At 42.8% G+C, this 18,712-nt stretch overlaps 1 protein-coding gene across 1 annotated transcript in view; it reads left to right on the top strand.

Moving 5' to 3' along the window:
• The first annotated feature begins 433 nt into the window (after positions 1-433).
• The window catches only part of LOC139555884 (opsin-5-like), a 40,460-nt gene continuing 22,181 nt past the window's right edge, over positions 434-18,712 (top strand). The window contains exon 1 of the mRNA XM_071369248.1: positions 434-512. Coding sequence (XP_071225349.1) covers positions 434-512 — 79 coding nt within the window. The remainder of the gene's footprint in view (positions 513-18,712) is intronic.

The raw sequence follows: 18,712 nt of genomic DNA, 5'->3' as shown, positions 1-18,712 counted from the left end.
TGCTCTGTGGGGAAGGGGAGTGGGGGGTGCTATACAGTATGTGTGTACTGCACTTGTCTGTGAATGTGTGTGTACTGTGCACCTCTGGGAACATGTGTGTGTGTGTGTGTGTGTGTGTGTGTGTGTGTGTGTGTGTGTGTGTGTGTGTGTGTGTGTGTGTGTGTGTGTGTGTGTGTGCGTGTGTGTGTGCGTGCGTGCGTGCGTGCGTGCGTGCGTGCGTGCGTGCGTGCGTGCGTGCGTGCGTGCGTGCGTGCGTGCGTGCGTGTGTGTGTGTGTGTACATCTGAATATGCTTTCTGTGGTAATGTCAATAATGTGAAGAATAAGCCTTACTCAGAAGAGCCTGTTTCCCTGTCAGAGGTAAAATTCTATCGCTGGCACCCTTTGGGGTGTGTGAATACTGGTCCCTACTGGTCTGTCTGTGGAAGAGGAGGATGGAGGAGGACAACAAATACATGTCCAAACTGTCACCCACTGTGGACTACTGGGCAGGCACGTACCTAGTAGTGATAGGTGAGTTACTTTTGGATTTGTTCAGCATTCTGCATGAGGCTGGTAGTTTGGGATTTGTGAAATACAAATGACAGGATTTCAGATTGATGTGAGAGCATGATTGATTTCTGTGGAGATGGTGATTAGAGATGATGTAGTGTAAAGGGATTCAAATTCCGTACACACTCTCTTTGCGTGTGAGCTGTTTTACGTTTTAATTTCTCGAATTTCTCAGTGGAATTTACAGCCATGCTGTATATTACACCAAAGTCATATCGGTAGGCAATATACAGTCGTGGATATATAGAATAAGCAGCACTTACGGTATAATTGATTTGACACAAAGCATTATGGTTGTCTTTCAATGGTTGGTAATGTGTGATCTAGATGTGTGAATGGTTATTGTGCATTCATTGATTTCACACAAGCTGTTGCTTTTCATTTGTCGCTTATGCTGTACACAGTGGAAACCATACTTCCATTGGTGAGCTGTCTGATGTCAATTTAGAAAATACATGAAATAAGGATATCTACACAAACAATATATACAAAAAGTACATTTCTGTTGATTCCTGATAAATGTACATCTGAAACTGTGAATGTTTACGTGTGGTACAGCACCCCAGTCCTCCTGTTGCAATTCAGATACAGTGAGGTCCAAAAATATTTGGACAGTGACAAATGTTTTGTAGTTTTGGGTCTGTACTCCAGCACTTTGGATTTGAATGAATTATACAATGACTATGAAGTGCACACTGTCAGCTTTTATTTGATGGTATATCGGGTGAACTGTTAAGAAATTACAGCACTTTTTGTACATAGTCCCCCCATTTTAGGGAACCAAAAGTATTTGGACAAATTTAAAGTTGAAGCTGATTAAACAGCATGATCATTACACAGGTGCACCTTGTGCTGGGGACAATAAAAGGCCACTCTAAAATGTGCAGTTTTGTCACACAACACAATGCCCAAAGATGTCTCAAGTTTTGAGGGAGCATGCAATTGGCATGCTGACTGCAGGAATGTCCACCAGAGCTTTTATTTTCTCTACCATATGCCGTTTCCAATATATATTTAGAGAATTTGGCAGTACGCCCAACCGGCCTCACAACCGCAGACCACGTGTGTGGTGTCGTGTGGGTGAGCGGTTTGCTGATGTCAACGTTTTGAACAGAGTCCCCCATGGTGGTAGGGTTATGGTATGGGCATGCATAAGCTACGGATAACGAAGGTAATTGCATTTTAACGATGGCAATTTGAATGCACAGAGAAACCGTGACAAGATCCTGAGGCACATTGTTGTGCCATTCATCCGCCACTATCATGTTTCAACATGATAATGCTTGACCCCATGTCGCAAGGATCTGTACACAATTCCTGGAAGCTGAAAATGTCCCAGTTATCCTATGGCCTGCATACTCACCAGACATGTCACCCATTGAGCACGTTTGGCATGCTCTGGAGCGACGTGTACGACAGCGTGTCCAGTTCCCACCAATATCCAGCAACTTCGCACAGACATTGAGGAGGAGTGGGACAACATTCCACAGGCCACAATCAACAGCCTGATCAACTCTATGCGAAGGAGTTGTGTCACGCCGCATGAGGCAAATGGTGGTCACCACAGATACTGACTGGTTTTCTGATCCATGCCCCTACGTTTTTTTTTTATGTATCTGTGACTGACAAATGCATATCTGTATTCCCATTAATGTGAAGTCCATAGATTAGGGCCTAATGCATTTATTTCAATTGACTGATTGACTTATATGAACTGTAACTCAGTAAAATCATTGACATTGTTGCATGTTGCGTTTATATATATTTTTCAGTATATGATAAGTATACTATACTACAGATTGGGTCTCTAAAAAGGTACAAACTTACAATTTCCATATGGTTTCCCAATGAAATGGGCATAGCCAGCACACGTTTCAGCAAATAAACGACTGTTTCAAATAAATGGTGGGTCTAAATGAATTGCTTACGAGGTTACCATGGATTACAATGAATTGTTTACAAGGTTTAATGTTTGATTTGTAACATAAAGAAATGTAATAATGACTTTAAAGAAATGATGGCAATCATGCTTTTTTATCGGCATTAATAAACTGCTAGCCATTGGCTGCTCACAGCTTTGAACTGCTAGCTAACTGGCAAGCACAAAAACAGGCAACAACTTTGGGAGTACAGACCCCTAAAATTTGACTGATCGCCCTCTAGTGGTGCAAGTAAGAACTGCCGAAAATGCATAGTCAAAGAGGAGAAAAATTATTATGTCAAGGAAAAAGTTTTTTAAAATTCTAAATAGAGTCATACTAAGACAAAAGGAACGTGACACAGTGTGTAAATGTTAACAAATTAGTGCAGTACATTAAGAAATGTATTAAAATGGTAGAACTGAATTCTGGAATTAAACAATGAACTATGCAAATTAGCAAATGCTGTGTGCATTAAGGAAATAGACGCCTGGCTCAAATAGAAGCCTGTCTCTAATAAGCGCCTGTTTAAGCAAATAAATGCCTGGGTTATGAAGAGAGGGAGAGGGAAACACCTGTCCATCTATGGGAAAATTACCCTCATGAATTATCTAGTGGTATCGCAGCTTACATATTTAGTCATGGCTCTACTGACTCCAGGATAATCATTTTTCAAACCATATAAAGTCAAACGGGCATATTTATATAACAAACATGGGTTTGGAGGTTTAAAACTATTAAATATTATCTCTCCTAAAGCCTCCTGTCACGCCTGCTCCCGCTCCCCCTCTCTGGCGCTCGAGGGCGCCAGGCTGCCCTTCATTACGCACACCTGTCACCATCATTACGCACATCAGCACTCATTAAACTCACCTGGACTCGTTTTTCACAATTCCTGACATTTAATCTGAGTAAAAATTGCCTGTCTTAGGTCACTTAGGGTCAGAAGTTTACATAAACTCAATTAGTATTTGGTAGCATTGCCTTTAAATTGTTATACTTGGGTCAAACGTTTCAGGTAGCCTTCCACAAGCTTACCACAATAAGTTGGGTGAATTTTGGCCCATTCCTCCTGACAGAGCTGGTGTAACTGAGTCAGGTTAGTAGGCCTCCTTGCTCGCACACGCTTTTTCAGTACTGCCCACAATGGGATTGAGGTCAGGGCTTTGTGATGGCCACTCCAATATCTTGACTTTGTTGTCCTTAAGCCATGTTGCCATCAAATTTAGCCATCAAATTTAAATCACATTAAAAGTCGGTTAAGGTTTAGAGATCACAACAAAAACAGACTGTGGTTAGCTGGAAGGTGGCAGGCCAAATTTGAGATTAGAGAAATTCCTTGCTATTGTCTTTCAAATTATCTCAGGGCTTGATGGCTTGCCTAGGGCGTATAACGGTCCTCTGAGTGGAGGCTAAACACCAGAGATGCAAAAGCGGCCTGCTTATATGGTCCTCTGAATGGGGGCTACCCGCCAGTGATGCAAATTACGTCTTGAGCTGCAAACTCCACTCACCCGATGGCGGAAGGAATTTATAGCCATGGGCGTAGCGACAGAGAGAAATAGCAAGTGGGGGGGGGGAATTTTTGCTATCTGGGTAGGTGTGTCACTTGTTTTTGTGTCATCCTCAGTGATTGTGAATGCATTAAGTTCACATGTCCACATGTGTGGTTGTATTGTGTTTTTAAATTGGCAAATAAATCTAATCAAATAAAAGGTATTTATAGAAACAACAAAAACAGCTCGCGGCCTCTGGCTGGCTGTGGTTGGCTGTAAAGTGGCAGGCCGAATTTGAGATTAGAGAAATTCCTTGCTATTGTCTTTCAAATTATCTTATGGCTAGATGGGTTGCCTAGGGCTTAAAGATGTTCTCTGAGTGGAGGCAAAATTTCAGAGTTGCAAAAGCAGCCTGCCAAGGGCTTATAGTGGTCCTATGGGAGAGGGCTACCCACCAGAGATGCAAATCACGTCTTAAACGACAAACTCCATTTGCCTGCTGGTGCTAGGAATTTATAGCCTTGGGCTTGAGGCAAGCGGCAAATAGTAAGCGGGAGGACATTTTTTGCTATCTTGGTAATTGCACAGGTGACATGCTGGTAAATATGAGTTAAAACAGATTTTAGTTTCCCTGCAATATAATCTCTGGCTACGAGAAGCGTTGCCTCTGGATGTACATTTTCTTGTTTGCATATGACTCTATACAGTTCATTGAGTGCAGTCTTAGAGCCAGCATCGGGTTGTGGTTTTAAATAGACAGCTACAAAAAATATAGATGAAAACTCTCTTGGTAAATAGTATGGTCTGCAGCTTGTCATGAGGTATTCTACTTCTTAATAGATATACAGTATATTTTCTATGTCCTTGTTCAGCCAATACTCTGGGAAACATATAACAGTTCTTCAGGTCCCGTTGATAGGATAGTGTCGAGTTCATCCAGTTTGTTCTCCAGTGACTGCACATTCGCCAATAGAAAAACGGCAGTCTATCTTGCCTTTTTTTCGCCACGGCTTCCTCTTTCAAGTCCCGGAGATTAGGGCCTGGTCCTGAGTAAACAGAACGTCTAGTGCTGTCGAACCAAATCAAGGTTAGTGATCAGTGTTCTGATGTCCACACGTCGTTTTCGGTCATATGAAATAATGGCGGAGACATCATGTACAAAAAAGTTAAGATCAGCATAAAAAAACACAATATGCCTATATGCTAATCTGACTTTGCTGCAGGTCTACTGACTCTGAAAAACACCAAAAGAAAGATGCCCATGGTCCCTTAGGCATACTACAAGGAAGCATGAGGACTGCAGATGTGGCCAGGGCAATAAATTGCAATGTCTGTACTGTGAGACACCTAAGACAGCACTACAGGGAGACAGGACAGACAGCTGATCGTCCTCGCAGTGGCAGACCACATGTACCAACACCTGCACAGAATCGGTACATCCGAACATCACACCTGCGGGACAGGTACAGGATGGCAACAACAACTGCCCGAGTTACACAAGGAACGCACAATCCCTCCATCAGTGCTCAGACTGTCCGCAATAGGCAGAGAGAGGCTGGAGTGAGGGCTTGTAGGCCTGTTGTAAGACAGGTCCTCACCAGACATCACCGGCAACAACCCACCGTCGCTGGACCAGACAGGACTGGCAAAAAGTTCTCTTCACTGACGAGTCTCGGGTTTGTCTCACCAGGGGTGATGGTCGGATTTGTGTTTACCATCGAAGGAATGAGCGTTACACCGAGGCTTGTACTCTGGAGCGGGATCGATTTGGAGGTGGAGGGTCCATCATGGTCTGGGGCGGTGTGTCACAGCATCATCGGACTGAGCTTGTTGTCATTGCAGGCAATCTCAATGCTGTGCGTTACAGGGAAGACATCTTCCTCCCTCATGTGGTACCCTTCCTGCAGGCTCATCCTGACATGACCCTCTAGCATGACAATGCCACCTGCCATACTGCTCGTTCTGTGCGTGTTCTGCCATGGCCAGTGAAGAGCCCGGATCTCAGGCCCATTGAGCACGCCTGGGACCTGTTGGATCGGAGGGTGAGGGCTAGGGCCATTCCCCCCAGAAATGTCCGGGAACTTGCAGGTACCCTGGTGGAAGAGTGGGGTATCATCTCACAGCAAGAACCGGCAAATCTGGTGCAGTCCATGAGGAGGAAATGCACTGCAGTACTTACTGCAGCTGGTGGCCACACAATTTTGACCCCCCCCCCTTTGTTCAGGGACACATTATTACATTTCTGTTAATCACATGTCTGTGGAACATGTTCAATTTATGTCTCAGTTGTTGAGTCTTGTTATGTTCATACAAATATTTACACATGTTAAGTTTGCTGAAAATATAACGCAGTTGACAGTGAGAGGACGTTTCTTTGTTTGCTGAGTATAGTATTTTACTGGGTGACTTTCGCTTTTACTTGAGTAACTTTCTATTAAGGTAGCTATACTTTTACTCAAGTATGACAATGGGGACTTCTTCCACCACTGGACATTATAGGGTATTGTGTGTAAACCAGTGACACAAAATCTCAATTTAATCCATTTTAAATTCAGGCTGTAACACAACAAATTGTGGAAAAAGTCAAGGGGTGTGAATACTTTCTGAAGGCACTGTATATGCATAAAATCAGGTTTAAATTGGCTGAGCAGCATGATAAATAATAAATAGTAGTAACAATGCATGGTAGTTGTGTGTGTGTGACAGGGTCTCCAAGATTTTAATTTACTGGATATTTGAAAAATTGACTGGACATCCATATGTATTGGGTGCTTAACACATTAGGGCATCCACCCATGGTGCTCAGAACGAGAGAAATCACATGTATATTATGCAAATCATCTTCACAAACAAATGTTGTCCCCTTGGCTACCGGTAAGTCAATTGGATCTATTGTGTTAGGCTTATTGATTAAATTCAAAATAAAGCCAATAAGGCTCCTTATTTAACTCACCATTCCTTCGAGCAAGGTATCAGGTAGGATTTACGACGACGTCAAAGCAGGTCAGTAAATCCATATCGTCTTCGGGGAATCTCTTGTACAACCGATCAATTAGATGCTGAATGTACTGCTGCCTGGTTTCAGTGAAAGCGTGGATCGTACTCTCATCTGACATGGTTATTGTTGTCCCCCTGAACACATTGTCATAGCATCCCTCATGGGAAAGCTGTTCCTCTGGGGAAGGGTGGTCTCTAATTTGGGTCATTGCAGCAAGTGATTGCACATTTCACACAAAAAGAATTCACCCCATCTACTGGGTCATGCATCAGCCATTTTGTCTGTATGTTAGCAGGCGGTGTTTCGTTCGGACATGGTGCTTGCTCGTCGTGTGCATTATTGTCCCTCTCCTGCATTTCAACATCATTACATTTTTCTTGTCTGGGTGGTTTTCTTAAAAAACTTGCTGATTAATACTTGTCCAGACATTGCTAATCAGTAGACTAGGATAATGGCACATGTGACCGTAGGTACATATCCCAAATAGAAGCCATGGATTATAGGCAACATCCGCACTGAACTAAAGTCTAGAGCTGCCGATACACTATTCCGGACGCTTATAAGAAATCCCACTACGCCTTCTGATGACCCATCAAATAGACAAAGTGTCAATACAGGACTGAGATCCAATCCTACTAAACCGGCTCTGATCCTCGTCGGATGTGGCAGGGCTTGCAAACTATTACGGATTACAAAGGGAATCCCAACCGTGAGCTGCCCAATGATGCAAGCCTACCAGACAAGCTAAATGCCTTCTATGCTCGCTTTGAGGCAAGCAACACTGAACCATGCATGAGAGCACCAGCTGTTCTCTACCTGACAGTCTGTAATACCTACATGTTTCAAGCAGATCGCCATAGTCCCTGTGCCTAAGAACACCAAGGTAACCTACCAAAATGACTACCGCCCGGTAGCACTCATGTCTGTAGTCATGAATAACTTTGAAAGGCCTGTCATCCCAGAAACCCTAGACCAACAACAATTTGCATTCCGCACCAACAGATCCACAGATGACGCAATCTCTATTGCACTCCACACTTAACCTTTCCCACCTGCACAAAAGGAACACCTATGTGAGATTGCTGTTAATTGACTAGAGCTCAGCGTTCAACGACATAGTGCCCTCAAAGCACATCACTAAGCTAAGGACCCTAGGACCAAACACATCCCTCTGCAACTGGCTCCTGATTTCCTGACTTCCTAAATGTGTTTTTGCTACCCAAACAGGCTGGTCATTAGTTCTTTTCTATTCCTGGTAGGCGGGTCGGACCGCTCCGCTTCCCCCCCCCTCACTCAGACACACACACACACACATAGACAGACACACACTCTCTCTTGGATGGATCGATCCAATATTGCAATATGTAAGGGGGAAAATGAGCCCTCCCTTATTGAACTTGTCCGGCATTTTTGCAGAACGGGATAGGTCAATAGCTAAGCAAAGTTTTTATGCAAGAGCCTTTTGTGCAAGAGCCTCAAACTTAAGAATGCTGTCCATCTCCTTTTCATACTCCGCTTCAACCAGCCATTCCACTCATTTCAAAACTCGTTCACTGACGATGTCTACATGCACACCAATATCACATTATTTTTCGAAATACTCAAGTATTCTGTTTTTGAGTTGACATCAGGGATGAGATGTTTGGCTCTTTTTAATGAATCTGATGTTTGACTCATTCAGTCAAAAGAACGAATCTTTGGACTCATTTCGTTCATATGAGTCAGTAATGCCCAGAGCACGCACGACCGAACGGTGAACTGAAAACTCGAAATAGTAATGATTCTACAAGCCTTTCATTCAAAATGTCATTCACCATAGGGGGCTTATTGGAGCTGTCATTTGTGACAGAATTTTAAAAGCGTGTTTTAACCAATGTGGCTTGTTGATGGCTAGGCATACAAATAAGATTATTTATCGGTACATTTCAAACAAGGTCTAGTTGTGGCCGCAACCGTACTAGATTGTGAACGACTCTTGGCGGAATGCATTGCTTGACTGCGGTTAGAGTGATAAGCACAACATTGCTCACGAACTGCAGCACACCAAACGGTTCATTCTCAAGTTTTTTTGAGCAGAGGCTGTGTATGTTTTGGTTCTACAAAGATGTGTCCATCATAACATTCAATAATCAACTATTTGCATTCATTCTTGCACCATGTGATCAATTATCAGTTCTAAACATGTATGTTTCTTCTCTATGCTGCCTGCAGCATGATCTATTTTGCCTGCGCACATACACTGAGTGTACAAAACATTAGGAACATCTTCCTAATATTGAGTTGCACCCCCTTTTGCCTTCAGATCAACCTCAATTCGTCGGGCCATGGACTCGACAAGGTGTCGAAAGCATTCCACAGGTATGCTGGCCCATGTTGACTCCAACGCTTCCCACAGTTGTGTCAAGTTGGCTGGATGTCCTTCGGGTGGTGGACCATTCTTGATACACATGGGAAACTGTTGAGCATGAAAAAGCCAGTAGCGGTGCAGTTCTTGACACACTCAAACCGGTGCGCCTGGCACCTACTACCATACTCAGTTCAAACGCACTTAAATATTTTGTCTTTCCCATTCACACTCTGAATGGCACACACACAATTCATGTCTCAATTGTCTCAAGGCTTAAAAAAACGTATTTATCCTGTCTCCTCCCCTTCATCTACACTGATGGAAGTGGATTTAACAAATTACATCAATAAGGGCTCATAGCTTTCACCTGGATTAACCTGGTCAGTCTATGTCATGGAAAGAGCAGGTGTTCCTAATGTTTTGTACACTCAGTCTATATGACAGACAGTTGTTGATCGGTGCAAGTCACCGGAGGAGCGCGTATTAATCCTGCTGTAGAATTCTTTGCGGCCATCAGGTCAAACGAACGACTAAAATGAACGAGTCACTCAGAAAATCAAATCATGACTTACTGTCAGTAAAAATAGTTGTTAAAAAATTACGAATCATTTGCGAACTGCACATTACTACATCATATCCCATTTACCATAACGTGAATAATCGCCTATCCCAGTTTCGAGAAACACAAATAAGATGCCTGGGATATGATGCTCTTAGATGGAGTACTATGGATTTTATAGATTTTAACCCTTTTACTGATGTTTTTTGCAGGCTCAATTTGGCGTTGTATTCTATTGGAATCCAGCTAGAGTGAGAATATACAGCAATTTGAACTTTTAATCACCCGCAACCTGCATTGAAAATTACTGCAGAGTAGGATGGAGTGATTATTGAGATCAACCAATCAATGTACGTGCATAAGCACAGATATTGAAACAAACTATTCAGAAAATCCACCTGCAATAAAGCATGCTGGGAAATGTGATAATGGTGGGCATGGTTTTGAGTGGTTTTGAGCAAACATTAATTTGTAATACTGATTGTCATTTTGAAGTCCACTGAACTCACAGAATAATGCTGGTTAAGCAATTGGTTATGTTGGCTTTTTTTTTTACAGGGAGCTAAATGTATTTATGCCTGTGTCTACCCACCTACCTGCCTTCCACACATTGCTCTGGCTTATCTAAATCTGGGACTTTCCAGTGCTGTTTGTTCGTGTTTCAGGCAACTCCTCTCTCTTTTTGTTCCTTCGTTGTCATGCCAAAGTCGCATGGCATGACAACTGTAGAAGAGTCTACAGCACGTACAGAATGGGACCAGGCAGCTACCACACACAGCTGTACTGTAGCATGAAGCTGCAAGCAAAGCTTTCGATGTTATGGAGGTCAGATAATCAGGCCAGGATACAATCAAATGCACACTGCACTTGGCTTTTTTAATGTAATTTACGCTTGAGCCAACATCCCCAGTGTTTGACGTGAATGTGATTTTCACGACCATCAGGGCAATTAAAAGAGAAGTGCAGAATCCAGGCCTCGTTGTTCTTGTTTCCTCCAGCCTGGTAAGCTAATTGTCCTTACTGTCACGTTCCTGACCTATTTTCTGTTGTTTTGTATGTGTTAGTCGGTCAGGGCGTGAGTGTGGGTGGGCATTTCTATGTTTTGTGTTTCTATGTTTAGGTCTTGTAATCAGCCTTATATGGTTCTCAATCAGAGACAGGTGTTTGACGTTTTCCTCTGATTGAGAACCATATATAGGTTGGCTGTTCACACTGTTTGTTTGTGGGTGATTGTCTCCTGTGTCTTCCGTGTCTGTGCACCACACGGGACTGTTTTGGTTGTTCGGTTCGTTTATTGTAGTCTGTTCCTGTTCGTGAGTTCTGCGTGTTTTATGTAAGTTCCATGATCAGGTCTGTCTACGTTGTTTGTTTGTTATTTTGTATAAGTCAAGTATAGTTCGTGTCAGTCTTCGTCTCTTCAATAAATTCATTATGTCAACATACCTCGCTGCGTATTGGTCCACCGATCCTTCTCTCCTCTCCTCGTCCGAGGAAGAGGAAGACGACAGCCGTTACACTTACAGCACACTCCCATTAGGGATAATATTATTCACAAGTTTTTAAACATCCGCTGAGACAAGTTTTAATGGCGTTAGGTTTAAAAAAGGGCAATTTTGTTGTTTTTTGCATCAGCTAGCTATTGTTCGCCTGTCTGTGTGATAAAAACATTATACACAACCAGAGAAGTCTGCCGGTATGCCCAAATCCAGAAGATAATACTGCATGGAGGCTATTGAGGTCAAATAATCAGTATTCCTGTTTCTCCTGGCCTAGTAATTGTCCTAACAGGACACTCCCCTTGGGGATAATTATATTTACGAGTTAAACATAATCATACATTTTTACTACCTACAGCACAGAGGTTCTGTATAGCAGCTGTAGCAAGAACTACAATTGTTATTGTGCTCCAGTAATCATGGTGTTTGTGTTGGCCAAATAACTGTCCTCACGGCACACGCCCCTTGGGAGAGTTAAAAGTATTCATGCCAGAGTCATTAGAGATCTCTATAAATGACTTGGATTCATGCCTGTGTCTGTTCACCTACACCGCAGAGCAACTCACATGTAGCTGTAACAAAACGGGCGGTTGCTGAGATGTTTGTGGAATCAGTGTTTGTGTTTTCCTTGCATGTGTGTGTCTAAACACCAGAGATGTTTCACAGCAGCAGAGGAAGATGTGGTTCTGTGGTGTGGGCTATGTGGTGGAGGGTCATGGGAGCATAACATCACCTGGCTCAGGTCCAATTCTCTAAATAAGACATAATGCTCCAATGGGAAGCACTGAGTTCGAAAACTTCCTTCCCGAAATCGAGCCTAACCAGGGTCACCTTTGGTAGGGCACACCTTAGCGAAACCGTTTGAAATGGAAAATGAAAAAGAAAAAAAGTTTTGGAAAAGTTTGGATTGAGCTTTTCAAAACTTTTCCAGTTTTATGCCAACATCACATGACTCGGGAGTGAAGAGGGGTCTTAAGAGTTGCTTATTACGAGCCGTTTTCAGCATAATCCCAATGTCTCCAGGTTATTATGAAACAACCTTTATATAAGCTTTAAATTAAGTGTTTATCTTTAACATTTACAGAAGATGTGAAGTTGAACATCCAGGATAAATGTGACTCCCAGGGAAACAAGGCAAATTAATGGTTCACAGAAAATATACGTTCTGAAACATTCTTTGTACATGAAAATGGAAACATCTCAGTTGGCCACACAAGTAACCTTGCATAGGAGGTATATCGACCTGACACTGGCAGCAATGCATATACACGGACCAAAAATATAAACGCAACATGCAACAATTACAACGATTCTACTGAGTTACAGTTCATATAAGGAAATCAGTCAATTGAAATAAATTCATTTGGCCAAATTCTATGGATTTCGCATGACTTGGAATACAGACATTGATCTGTTGGTCACAGATACCCTAAAAAAAGGTAAGGGTGTGGATCAGAAAACCAGTCAGTATCTGGTGTGACCACTATTTGCCTGATGCAGCGTGACACATCTCATTCGCATAGAGTTAATCAGGCTATTGATTGTGGCCTGTGGAATGCTGTCCTACTCCTCTTCAATGGTTGTGCGAAGTTGCTGGATATTGGCGGAACTGGAACACGCTGCCATACACATCTATCCTGAGCATCCCAAACATGCTCAACAGGTGACATGTCTGGTAAGTATGCAGGCCATGTAAGAACTGGGACATTTTCAGCTTTGAGGAATTGTTCCTATTGGAGAGCATTAAGTAGGTTTAACCAATAGTCCTCCATTTAAGTACAATTACTTTACCTGTGGCATTGGTAATTGCTGAGGTGAGCCCCTTAACATTACACTGCAAAGTGCTATGATTTCTAAAAGGCCCACCTCAGAGGAAGTTGCTGCACCTATTTTGAGTAATTCCTGTCCTACAGCAGGAAATTCTCGTTTAGGTTCCACCTCGAAAACTGACGCAGGCTGCTTATACATAATCAGAATTTGGGGGTGGGAACTTGTGGTGATTTCCACGTGTAGCAGGGAAATAACAACAAATAAGGCACTGACTGACAGCTGTCAGTGTAACTAGCTAGCATGCTAACCTTAGCTAGCTAAGAAAAGTGTGAGCACCATTTCAATTAAGTCAGGTGAAAATAATTACTTCAGAAAAAGACTACCAGCCTACCTGTCAAGAGATGAGTCTCAGCTAAACCGTTTGTCTGACTCTTGCGGTGTGATAGATACAACTGCACTGTTGGAGCTAGGAACACAAGTGTAGGTTACTGCAAAACCCTGTAATCGGCTGCTGGTTAAGGTCTACTGAGTTCATTGACTTTCATTGAACCAGAAAAAAAGCCAGTGGGGTGTCTCGCTTCCTCTTCCGTCTCTAGTTACAGCTTTATGCCATAACCTACACTTGGCTGCCAGAGCCATGGAGCAAATTAAAATAGGGGTTGCAAACTAATTTTTGCATCTCCCCTTTTTTTACCAGCAAATTACCACAACCCAGGAGCACAACTTTGATTTTAGAAGTAGGGGGGGACTCTTTTTAGGGGGTAGATCAGCTTTAATATTGCAGATAGATTTTAGTTTCCATCAATGTAATTGTCTGCATCATTTCCAATCCCGCATATATTTTTTTGTAAACATACAGCACCAGTCAAAAGTTTGGACTACTCATTCAAGGGTTTTTCTTTATTTGTACTATTTTCTACATTTTAGAATAATAGCGAAGACATCAAAACTATGAAATAAGACAAATGGAATCATGAACTAAACAAAAAAGTGTTAAACAAATCAAAATATATTTTATATTCTTCAAAGTAGCCACCCTTTGCCTTGACGACAGCTTTGCACACTCTTGGCATTCTCTCAACCAACTGGAATGCTTTTCCAAAAGTCTTGAAAGAGTTCCCACATATGCTGAGCACTTGGTGGCTGCTTTTCCTTCACTCTGTTGTCCAAACCATCTCAATTGGGTTGAGGTCGGGTGATTGTGGAGGCCAGGTCATCTGATACAGCACTCCATCACTCTCCTTCTTGGTCAAATAGCCCTTACACAGCCTGGAGGTGTGTCGGGTCATTGTCCAGTTGAAAAACAAATTATTGTCCCACTAAGCGCAAACCAGATAGAATGGCATATCGCTGCAGAATGCTGTGGTAGCCATGGTGGTTAAATGTTCCTTGAATTCTAAATAAGTCACTGACAGTGTCACCAGCAAAGTGTCACCATCACACTCCCTCCATGCTTCACGGTGGAACCACACATGCGGAGATCATCCGTTCACCTACTCTGCGTCTCACAAAGACACAGCGGTTGGAATCAAAAACCAAATTTTTTGACTCATCAGACCAAAGGACAGACTTAATGTCCATTGCTCATGTTTCTTGAGAGAAAGTTCACAACCGACTGTTAACTCTTCCCTCTCTCCTCTCTGGTGGGAGAGAGGGGGGGTCTGGCTATCTGATCATCACCAAGGAGAGAGAGTCATGACACAGTTGAATATGAAATTAATTTAAATATGATTAGGCTGTAGTTTACTACAGTGTCTGTGAATAAATATTGATAATGAAAAGAAGTGGAGGGCGATCAACCAATGTGAGTCAAAGTGCATTGCATTCAAAAAACGCAATCATCATTGAAAAGGAAAAGGCACAACTCGCAAATAGGCTAGGCTACTATGGTGAGCCAGCGTTACGCCTTTACATTTTCAATAAGTATGGATTACCCATTTATTTGTATCTCCCTGCAAATCGACCTCCTAAAGGTAGACTATAACCTATAGGACTATGCAAAATGTAGGAAGTGTTGCTGTCATCATTCATCATTCAGTAGCCATACCTGCGAGATCAGGTGCGCATGTGGTCTCAATTAAATAGAGTAGGCTATAGACTATGTATACATGGGCGGATAAGCACGGGGCAGTTATCTTTCCAAGGAAATGTACTTCCTAAATAGGCCTATGATTAGGCTATAGTTTACTACATTGCCGCGGTGGGAGTCGGACAGAATGCCAAAGGGTGTGTGCAGGAGCAGGATGAAGAAATCAATCCTGTGCAGACCTCTACTGTGCACCACGACAGTGAAGCCTGTAATGTTAGAGCTGTTTATCACTGTGCCAGTGTGAAAAGTAGGGAATTAGCTAGGGAAACTGACAGATCAATAACATTACATTGCCATACTGACTAATAAAACTCACATTACACTGAATAAAACGTCCGAATATTCATATTCAATCGTTTGGAAGATTGTTTCATCGTTTGATTCTTCAGGTCTAGTTTGATTGACGCAAAAATAATAGCTAATGTAAGTCAACTTACTTCTGAAACGGGTCAACACAAAGGCTACAAACAATTCCATACAAACAACTGCTGTCAGATAGATAGTAATAATAGGTGGCCATTATTACTATCTGACAGATAACTTTGAGGCTGGAGCTGGCTGTAGTAACTGTAATATTAGTATGTGTTAACATACTAAATTGTAATTGGTTGCATTCTACCGTTGTATCATACTGCATTATGATTGGTTAAGACCACCCAGGTCATAAGGTCATTACTTCAGTTGATCATGGCCGGAGACACATGAACATGCTAGTTATAGCTAGCTAATAAAGAGCTATGTTTAGAAAGATCCTGTCGTACAGCATTGTATTATTTTGTACAAAGTGTAAAAAACAATACATTGTGTCAGAGTAAAAGGACTAAAAGATGGATTTTGCTGGAGTTCCTTCATCTCGAATGGACTGGGGGTCTACAAACTTACCCGATGCATGGCGTAAGTTCAAACAGCATGTGGAGCTAATGTTCACAGGTCCTCTAGAAGAAAGAGGAAAGGTGCAGCTACCTGCTCCTGTAGATTGGTGAAAAAGGGAGAGACATTTACAACACATGGATACTTACCGAGGCTGAATCGAAGGTACTGGAAACATACTACAATCGTTTTGAAGCATATGTTGTGCCAAAGACCAATACGATTTTCGCTAGGTACAAATTCCATGAGAAAGTACAGGGAGCAAGTGAATCGTTTGAACAGTTTATGACTGAGCTGCGTCTGCTTGTGAAAGACTGTGATTATGCAAACAAGGATGAGATGGTCAGGGACTGTATTGTATTTGGAATACAATAGAAACTTTTGAAATATCGGGTCTGAGCTAATGCTGGACAAAGCTATAGACATAGCCAGATCTCACGAGCTAGCACAGGTTCAGATGAAAACCATTTTGGGTGGGAGCACATCACGTGAACAAGCAGTGCACGCAGTCAGACGTCAAAGCACACCTCCGGTACCCAGAGAGCGTGCTTCAGAACAGAGAGAGACAGAATTCCAAAAGAGAGCGGCACAGACTCAAAATGCCCCAAAACAGGTGGATATTGTGGATACAAAGTGCATGGCAAAAAGTGTACTAAATGTGGAAAATGGAATCACTTTGCAAAAGTGTGCAGAGCTTACGGTGGGAAAACAGTACACTGTGAAGATGAAATGTTAATCAAAGAGTCAAATGCTGATGAACTGTTTATTGATTCAGTGACACAGAAAAGTCAGATATCAGAGACCGAGCAAGTCTTTGCTGACATTGAGATAGGAACACAAGGCACAGAGCTAATGTTCAAACTAGACACTGGTGCAGAAGTAAACGTTATTCCTCTGAATAAGTACCTCAGCTTGACATCTGAGTGCGAGCTACAGCCCACCACTTGCAGACTGACTGGTTATGGTGGTGAACAGCTCCCAGTAAAAGGCACATGCACTTTCAAATACAAGGAAAGCAACATGATGTTGGACTTTTACATTGTTGACACTCAAGCACCTGCAGTGCTAGACTTTAAAGCATGTTTACACATGGACCTCATCAAGCTAGTCTAATCAGTGACAGCACCAGTAGAGACAGAGAATGTAATGGAGGAGTTTGCTGATGTTTTTACAGGAATAGGATTATTCCCAGGAGAATGTACCATTCACCTTGACCCAGACGCAACCCCTGTGGTCTACCCACCGAGAAAGATTCCCCTTGCTCTCCGTGCCCGTCTGAAGAAAGAGTTGGAGAGCATGGAGCAATCTGACATCATCACCAAGGTTACAGAACCGACAGATTGGGTAAACACATTAGTGGCGGTGGAGAAACCATGTACAGGCAAGCTCAGAGTATGTCTCAACCCAAGAGACTTGAACAAGGCTATCAAGCGCCCCCATTACCCCTTACCGACGCTAGATGGCATCACACACAAGCTAGCGGGAGCACGCTACTTCCGTGTCATGGACGCCAGATCAGGCTGCTAGGCTATCAAGTTCACAAAAGAGTAATCTAAGCTCACAGCGTTCAACACACCGTTTGGACGCTACAGGTTTGGTCGCCTGCCTTTTGGGACTTTCTCAGCCCAAGACGAGTTTCAGCGAATGATCAATGAGGTGTACGAAGGCCTCGATGAAGTTGTGGCAATTGTGGACGACATCCTTGGCTATGGTCGAACCAAAGAGGAACACGACAGAAGAGCACAGTCAACATTGCTTTCCAGAAAGTGAAAGACCTGATCACAAGAGAACCAGGACCAATCCTTGCCTACTACGACCCCAACAAAGAGCTCAGACTCCAAGTAGACGCGTCGAAGTATGGACTAGGTGCAGTGCTACTGCAAGAAGGAAAGCCCATCGGCTACGCTTCCAAATCTCTCACAGACTGTGAAATCAAGTACGCTCAAATCGAAAAGGAACTGTAAGCCATTCTGTTCGGATGTAAGCGTTTCCATCAGTACGTCTATGAACAACAAGTCATTGTGGAATCTGAACCACAAGCCCCTCGAGGTCAATCATGATGAAACCGCTAGCCGCAGCCCCACCAAGGCTACAGAGAATGATCTCTGTAGATGCGACTTCAAAATCACTCACCGTCCAGGCAAAGACATCTATGTCGCAGACACACTCTCCAGGAAGTTTCTTACCTACAAGGACAGCAGCCTCAGTGAAGGCATGGACATGCAGGTGCACACTGTGTACAGCGACTTACCAGTTAGTGACACAAAACTAAAGGAGATCCGAGCAAAAACAGAAAAGGACACACAACTCACACAGCTGAGGAAAGTCATACAGGATGGATGGCCTGAGGAGAGGAGAAAATGCCCTCTGAGCATCTCAGAGTTCTGGAAACATCATGATGAACTTTCACAGATCAACTGGAGAGGAGAGAAAATCATCATTCCTACCAGTCTCAGAGAAGAGATTTTGACAAAGATCCATGCTGGACACATCCATGCTGGGCATGGAAAACTGCAAACAGAGAGCACAGGACATTTTGTTTTGGCATGTTCCTCTTTGCCAAGCATGGCATTTTAGAGATTTTAATATCTGACAATGGCCACTGTTAGAAATCAAA

This window comes from Salvelinus alpinus, chromosome 27 (genome assembly GCF_045679555.1).
Source record: "Salvelinus alpinus chromosome 27, SLU_Salpinus.1, whole genome shotgun sequence".
NCBI classification, from domain to species: Eukaryota; Metazoa; Chordata; class Actinopteri; order Salmoniformes; family Salmonidae; genus Salvelinus; species Salvelinus alpinus.
This window is presented reverse-complemented; position numbering and strand designations above follow the sequence as displayed.